The 8,469-nt window shown below is 37.0% G+C and overlaps 1 protein-coding gene across 1 annotated transcript in view; it reads left to right on the forward strand.

The window, feature by feature from the left end:
* The first annotated feature begins 891 nt into the window (after positions 1-891).
* The window catches only part of LOC107689936 (potassium voltage-gated channel subfamily H member 1-like), a 74,012-nt gene continuing 66,434 nt past the window's right edge, over positions 892-8,469 (forward strand). The window contains exons 1-7 of the mRNA XM_016488164.1: positions 892-964; positions 1,400-1,426; positions 2,803-2,926; positions 3,163-3,269; positions 3,352-3,480; positions 3,816-3,934; positions 6,447-6,839. Of these exons, the coding sequence (XP_016343650.1) occupies positions 892-964; positions 1,400-1,426; positions 2,803-2,926; positions 3,163-3,269; positions 3,352-3,480; positions 3,816-3,934; positions 6,447-6,839 (972 nt within the window). The remainder of the gene's footprint in view (positions 965-1,399; positions 1,427-2,802; positions 2,927-3,162; positions 3,270-3,351; positions 3,481-3,815; positions 3,935-6,446; positions 6,840-8,469) is intronic.

Below are 8,469 nucleotides of genomic sequence, written 5' to 3' on the forward strand. Positions count from 1 at the left end.
GTGAAGCTGGACCACTGCTGTGTGGCGCTGAAGGCCGCGGGAAAGGTGGCGAATCAGCAGAGCAGAAAGGTCGCTGTTCCACTGCAAGGCGTGTTAACGTCGAGCAGGCTCTTCAGTCAGCGGAGGTCAGCGAAGACGTCGTTGTCGCTGAAGGAGAAGAAATCTGAATCCTATGGCGAAGCGGGCGCTTATATAGCCAGATAGCCCCGCCCATTCTGGCGGGCTTTGGCGGGCTTCGTGTCCATAGGTTCGTGCAGCACCGCTGCTGAGCCATTGGTTCGTTTTTTGAAGTGTACTGCACGAACCAATGGCCATGCAGTTACACTGCGTTATTGAAAAGGCTTCAGTATTCGGAGAAAAAGGAGTTTTCCCCAGTGTGTCTTAGCAGACGCAGTACTCGTTCCCATATCTCAGGGAACCGAGTACTTTTTCATAGACAAAAAAAAAATATTGTTTAGGGCAAGTTATTTATTTTTCATTGGCTCAAGTTATAAAATATGGATGTGAACCATTACCCTAATTTTTTTTAATTGGATGAATGAAAAAAAATTTTCAGTACACATTTAGGGCAGAAATATTAAGAAGATGAAGAAAATAATCAGAACAAACGCAACAGGGTTTTAGTGCCCTAGGTGTTTGGACCATTTCAAAAGGAAAACTGTATAACCCCAACTTAGGTTTTGCTTGGTATTCTGTAGCTCTCTCTCTCACCAACAGATGTCTTCGTTGACCGCTGATTTTGAGACTCAGTGATGGGTGTGGGGGTGGCACAAGCAGCCTGTGCTTATATCCTGAATCGGGCTCTATACTCTGTCCATAATCATGTAGGCTGCTTTCAGACAGGAGCCAGCCTCATCCTCACACAGATCTCAGACCGTATGAGGAGTAGGGATGGCCGGGGGACGCAGAGGACTGGTGGCCCCTCAGAACACTTTTCTGGAGAATATAGTCCGTCGCTCTAATGGTGAGAAAAGCCTTTCACAATTTCTTACTGGTGTAATAATTTATTCTGCAACATTACGGTCAACTCACTCCACGTGCTTTAGCTGTGCTTTTGGAGTTTATCATAATCACATTTATAATCGTTCAGTTCTCTGGGTTTCATAAATCAGTTTATACTGTTGTATTCCAATGATTTATTTCATATCTTTTATATGGCATTTCATGCATTAAATGATCTGTTCATTAAGACTACTGTGCTTCTGTATATATATATATTACGTTTTATAAATAATTATGTACCAATGTTATATTTTACATGGCGTATATATTTGTATGCAGTTTTAAGATTTAGGGTTGATTAATTTCGGAATAAAGAAAAAGTCAGAATCCTTTCAACAAGTTTTTTGAAAAGGTGCTTGTTCTTGCTGTAACTCACTTTTTCCTTTCAACTTTTCAGTTTGGACATTTTCTCATAGACAGACAGGTATATACTAGCTGATGTTTTAATGTGATTCAGTCCCATCCATCCCTATGTGGTTCTGCTTCTGTTCATCATTGTTTGCTTAAACATCTGTAGTTTTTAGATCTAGATCAGTAGAAGTGATTTCTGTTATCTCTTAATTCATTCTCTGCATATTATGTCATTTATGTGTTCAGTTTTCTTGTAGTTTCTTGTAGAGATCTATGCTCTACACTAAAGACTGATTATGCTGTAAAAAGATAAGCTAATTCTATAATCATGCCTGCTGGTGAAATCACATTATAGGGCAAAAACATCACTTTTTTACCCTGGGTTAAAATAATCCTGTTTGATCTTGCTTTACACTGTTCATACAGTCCTTTGTAGATTTCACACTGTACACTTGTAAACCCTATTACTTATTAAACCCTATTATTATTCTAATTAGCAACAGAATTGATTGTTGAATCGGTTTCAATAATATCTTTATAATGCCAGTAAAAAAACAACAACAAAAAAAACTGTCTGTCACTGTTCATTTTTTCCTCATGTCTTGAAACTAAACACTAAATGAAACATTGTGGCTATAGAAAGCCCATGAATATTTAATTAGTTTGTTTATGATTGGTTGTCTGTTGGTAAACAACAACATATAGCTCTGGATTGTTTCATTTTTCACTGTATTTGGTGACGCAGTTCGGGCGTCAAATTTAGGGTTATGAAATGTTGTTAAAATCAGAGCTTAAGGTGCTCTAAACAATTATTAAAAAAGAAGAGAAAAAAAATCAGATATCATAGGTATTCTAAGAAAGTGGTTCCAAAATGTTTTTATCAGCCATATAGACAAATTATTACATACCATATATTTTCTTGTTTAATGAATTGTCCAATGTCAAAGGCTTTATAAATATTTAAAAGGACTGTTCACACTGGACATGTAGTATTTAAAAAAATCAGGATTACAACAAAATTGAATGGACACATTTTCAAAAACAAGTCAAATAAAATGTAGGGTTGGTAAACCCTCTGGAAAAGACTTTCTCAGAAGCTCTCAGAAATACTCACTGTTTTACTGGTTTCCCTTCAGCAGCTGGTAAATGCTGTAACTACAAGATAATGATGGAAATACTGTATGTCATTATAATATAGCGGAAAGGATTTATACTTTATCCCTTTCTGCTACCTGTCATCAGAGCTCAGAATAATTGATAGCTGAAGGGTTTGTGACTGTGCACTTCTTGTGGTGCCATCAGCCAATCAGCATGGTCATGACTGTCATGATGGTAGTTAGTTTTTCTTACTTGTATCAGAATTAAGTCTTGAGACACCTTTTATTATTGCTGAAACAACATATTCTAATCACAATATGAAAAAAAAAATGTTTCATTACTTCCTGGCAGACACCAATTTTGTTTTGGGGAATGCCCAAATTGTGGATTGGCCTATTGTCTACAGCAATGATGGATTCTGCAAGCTGTCTGGATACCATCGTGCTGAAGTCATGCAGAAGAGCAGCACATGCAGGTTCATCCCTGTTTTTCTTGTTTATAATTAAACTGTACCTATGTTATATCAGTGTCAATTAACAAATCAGGACCCCTAAACCATGTAAAACAGACCCATTACATCCTCAAGCTATTAAATCATGGATTTGCTGGTGTCTCCCATATGAAAAGGCAACATGGCTCACAGCTTGAGTTTTTGGGTCAGTATTGTTATAGAGATTGTTGGTTATGTATGCCTCTCTATCCTTCTCTCAGCTTAATGTATGGGGAACTCACTGACAAAGAAACCTGCGAGAAAGTCCGCCAGACCTTTGAGAACTACGAGATGAACTCCTTTGAAATACTCATGTACAAGAAGAACAGTGAGTTGACTATTTGCAATAATTTGAAAAAGGGTCATGCTTATCACATCTATCAAGTGATTAAAAATTGCTGATATTGCAGGGATGCCAGTGTGGTTCTTCATCAAAATTGCTCCCATCCGAAATGAACAGGACAAAGTTGTCCTTTTCCTCTGTACCTTCAGTGATATCACTGCATTCAAGCAGCCTATTGAAGATGACTCGTCTAAAGGTTTGATTTGACACATTTCACATCACCCCAGATGTTTCATTCCATGTAAATTGCATCAGGATAGTGAAAGTTGTTCTCTGAGTGTCTGGGAGTTTGGCAGATTTATTCAGGAAGTTGTTTCCACTGCTGGAATGTACACTCTCAGAAAAAAAAGGGGTGGCACCTTTTCAAAAGCTAAACCTTTACACCTAAAGAGTCCATATTGGTACCTTAAAGGTACATATTAGTACCTAAAGTGTATAGAACCTAAATGTTACAAAAGAAACCTCCATTATATAATGCTGATTTAATAAACACTCTTTACATTTCACCTTTATTTCTCTCTATTAATTAAGGCTGGGGTAAGTTTGCTCGTCTGACACGAGCGTTGACCAGCAGCCGTGGTGTTTTACAGCAGCTGGCTCCGACTGTCCACAAGGGCGAGAATGTCCACAAGCACTCCCATCTGGCCGAGGTAAATATAGGTGTTTGTGATTGCTGCTGTGAATGTGTGTGTGGCTACATGTGTGTCTATTTGTTCAAGCACTTTCATCAAAGGAGCACTCTATCCATTTATACCTGAGCACTCTTGGCCAAGAGTGTGTGCTGCAATCCCAAAAGCCCCTCTGCTGTCCTGAGATAAATCTCCAACATGTGCGGCTGTTGTTCACATAACACACTCCACATGAACGTCCCCCCTTAGTTCCTACATTGGCTCCAAAACCCTTTCTGAGCACATTCTGATTCTGAGAAAACAGCGGATAACATCATAATGGTTTGATAAGAAGATACAGCCTCCTATGTTTGTAGCGAGTCAAGTGCTCAGTTACAGTATGTGGCAGTGAATGTGGCAAGATCGTAGGTTTTATCCCAAGGGAACTATACGAATCCTTCTGTGTAGCTGCTGGACTGATCGTGACTTGCATGAGGAATGCTTATGAAGCAGTTGTGCTTTAGTTACAGAGTAACAAGACATACTGTTACATGTTGTTTACATGTATGCATAATGCCATATTGCCTAGCATACTACTATTATTACCTACTGCATACTACAAGACAAATGATAGTGGCTCTGCACACTAGAATCTGGGGTGAATTCACAAAACCACTGCACCACTTCTGCATGCAGTAATTCAACACAAAACTAAAAGTATACTCTAGTTTTGAAGCAAACGCTTAGTGGATCCATACAGTTGAACACATCTTTTCACAGTATACTTCATTTGATAGCATGCATGAAAACAGGCACTCGACACATGCACACTGGGAAGTGTTATCTTTGTTCTGTTTCCGTGCTATTTATCTTCATAAGATATCCCAGTAAAGTACACCAGATCATGTTAGTCTGCTGTAACCTCCATGACCTAGCAAGATGAACGCCCAATAGAAAATTAACAGAACGATATTGGTAATCATGTTTTACAGCAATGTTAATACCAGTTTTAATGAGTTGTTGAGTCATCAGTGTCCCAGTGTTCAAGATTGCTGATTTGCGGCATAGGGAACTAAGGATTGGAATGAGACACAGCATTAGTGAATTCCCCACTCAGTTTCTTGTTTCGTTTTTTTTCAGTGTGTTGAACTCTTAGGTTAGGTGTGGCGATTACAAGATTATTCTCATTGCCAACTGTATCTGTGTTCTCAAAATTATCTTCTCGTGCATACTCACATTCTGAGTATGCATAAGTCATAAGTCTCATTCTTCATCTTCTTCAGTTTTATGTTTTTATTAGATTTTAAGAAAGCCTTCATTTGGGACAAGGATTGAACACATTATATACACAAAAGGTGTTTGAAAAGTAGCAAAAATAATGATGAAGTCATAGTAAAAGCTGTAATGTGTCCTTCATACCTGTTAGTTTTAATAAAAATCAACCCCTGGGACATATAAATGCTCATAGCTGCACTGTTAAAATTTTTAATGTGAAATTACAGTATATTCCAGGTTAATAATTGCATTACTTTCACAGTAATTTCACAGTGGCACTTCTCTTGCATCTAACTGCACTCTCAGAAATGTATTGTAAGCAAACAGCATCATGCTGTGTTTCTACAGTGCAGATGTACTCTGAAGGTTCCCAGCATGCAATGCAATATCAATAAATCATGCTGTAGTTTTTTAATTCTTGTTGGTTTTATTTGTGCTACTGAACTTGTTTTTGGTTCACGTTTAGCAGTTTGTGTTGTTGGTTTATGCTGTAAGTGTCGTTTTTATTTGTTGAGTGTTAATATTGTTGTGTTTTGTGTGTCGAGTATTGATGATGTCACATCTCCGATTATGTCAGTTTCTCAGCATCCACAAACAGCTATGAATATGAAATAAGTTATTGATTAATCTTCATGCTCAAATATTGCTAAAATAAAATCCTGTTTATGCTAAGAATAATTTAACTATCTTAAAGTCAGACAATTAACTTATTTCATATTCTAGCTTGTCATAATGTTAACAAATGTTTTCATTTGTCACACTTCTGACATGACTAGATCAGAAATTTGAATATGAATATAAAGGTCAAAGAGCCCAAACTAATGAGATCACCAATCACTATTATGGTGACTTCATAACAAGTACAGTAGTAAACAACTAAATTTCTCACAGATGCAGTTAAAGACAACTTTATAATGTGAATTCACAGTAAATCAAGAGCAGTACATAACTGATGTTAGCATCATTCTGCTGTTCATTCACAGTCATTTGTAAGAAAATTACCCAGCATACATTGTAATTTATTGTAAAATAATACAACTTTAATCTTGGCAATTTTTTTTTTACAGTGCATGCTGTCATTGTCACAAATGTGTGGAAATTGTCATGTCCCATTTACTCATGGTTTCTGACAGTCTCTCTGTGTGGAAGTGTAGAAATTTGTGTTCAAATACATCAGGATGCAAATTGTTGAAAGACGAAATGCTCTCCTGCTGTCTCCATAATGTTCAGAACTTCTGTTCAGACAGTTCTCCTCTGTCTTCTTCTTATTACCCATCAGGTATTGCAGCTAGGCTGTGACATCCTCCCGCAGTACAAGCAAGAGGCTCCGAAAACACCTCCTCACATCATCCTGCACTACTGCACCTTCAAAACTACCTGGGACTGGGTGATTCTCATCCTCACTTTCTACACAGCCATCATGGTCCCCTACAACGTGTCCTTCAAGACCAAGCAAAACAACGTCACCTGGCTGGTAGTGGACAGCATTGTGGATGTGATTTTCCTGGTAGACATTGTGCTCAACTTCCACACCACCTTTGTTGGACCTGCTGGGGAGGTGATTTCAGACCCAAAGCTCATCCGGATGAACTACGTGAAGACCTGGTTCGTCATTGATCTCCTCTCCTGTCTTCCTTATGATGTCATTAACGCCTTTGAGAACGTTGACGAGGTGAGTGTTCTTCTCTACACTGTCAAACGCTTGTCAGTGCTGAAGACAGACGCTCCTGTTAAACAGGCTCCCATGATTTGCTCTTTTTGGAAGTCTGACAAGTCACCCATTTCACCCATAGCTTGTACTAAACACTGCTGAATGCAACTTATACTACAATTATATACAATGTTTACTAGATCTAAATCAGGATCACTCACATCATTGTTATATATCATAATGTCATAACTGGCTCTATTGTAAAGCACTAAGGCATTAGAGACATATAAGTTTGACATTCTGTATGACATTCTGTTTGACTTGACATATTAGTATCTGGAGTAGCAAGGCACTAATATTAACCTTTTAGGGGTAAATGGGATACAAAGACTCACTGAAGCTATTCCCCCAGTAACACGCTGTTGTACCCCTAAAGGTTTTCCTCTGAGAGTGTAAAGTTTTGCAAGGCAGCTGTGCTTAAAAAAAAAAACAGGAATTTTGAAGTGGTGTCTGCAAGCTGTGTCAGTCCCAATCTTTCTGCTGAAATTGCATTATCACCTCACAGTCAGTCTTGATGGCTTTGCCTCACTGAAGCGGTGTTTTCAGGCTTGATTTCATCCTAGCATGTCAGGTATTTCCCTCGGGACATCTGTGAATGAAGCTGGCAGTGATTTTCTGTGAGTAATATTGCAACATCATGCATAGATTCTTTAAATTGCTGTGGTTTACCGCAGAAGGAAACTGCCACAGGTGACACAGGCTTTACACCTTTACAATATATTATTTTTAAATATATTATTAAAAATATACAAAAATGGCAAAAAATTTATTTATGTAAATATATTTTCTACCAATATATTTTCACAATTTTTTGTTTAATTTCGAAAATATATTTTAAATATACTGTATAAATATATTTTTTAAAAACATTTAAAAATATATTTTGACCTCTATATATTTCAGTCCAAGAAAATGCATTTTCTTGCCCCAGAAATACATTTAGAAATATATTTTTGTATATGAAGTTTGAAACTAAATATATTTCCTATTTCAAAAACAAATTTAATTTTAAATATATTTTGGCCACACATTTTTTTTATTTATTTTTTGCCAATGGGGTGTGTTTCCTGTAAGACTGCAGTGGAAATATGCCAAATGTAGGAGCCACGTAGATGAATAATTAATGTTGGAATCAAACTATGGAAATTTACATTCTCTGAATACTGGAAAAGGAAACAGACTCTCATAATCTCGTTGTGTTCACTCTGTACAAACAGCACTTTAAAGACACCAGGATGTTGGAACAGGACACTCTTGCACTGACAGCTGTATATTGTAAAATGTCTCAGTGCCCCAAACATTGCGTTTTTAAGTAGTGGAATAGTCTACTAGTCTATAAATAAGTAAAGCTTTTTAGAAGGCACAGTGAGTGACAGGTTGGATTTTAGGTATTAAATATCAAACTAGCAGCTTTAATACAGATCTTTGCTACTTATTTTACTTATCAGAAGTATTCTTGGGTGAAACTAAATACTCAGTGAGAAAAAGGGTGGACTTGTTTGTATTTTTTAAAATCTGAAACTGTATTGGAAAATGAAATATATATATATATATATATATATATATATATTTTTTTTTTTTTTTTTTTTTT

The sequence above is a fragment of the Sinocyclocheilus anshuiensis genome, unplaced genomic scaffold, assembly GCF_001515605.1.
Source record: "Sinocyclocheilus anshuiensis isolate Anshui unplaced genomic scaffold, SAMN03320099.WGS_v1.1 scaffold345, whole genome shotgun sequence".
Taxonomy (NCBI): Eukaryota; Metazoa; Chordata; class Actinopteri; order Cypriniformes; family Cyprinidae; genus Sinocyclocheilus; species Sinocyclocheilus anshuiensis.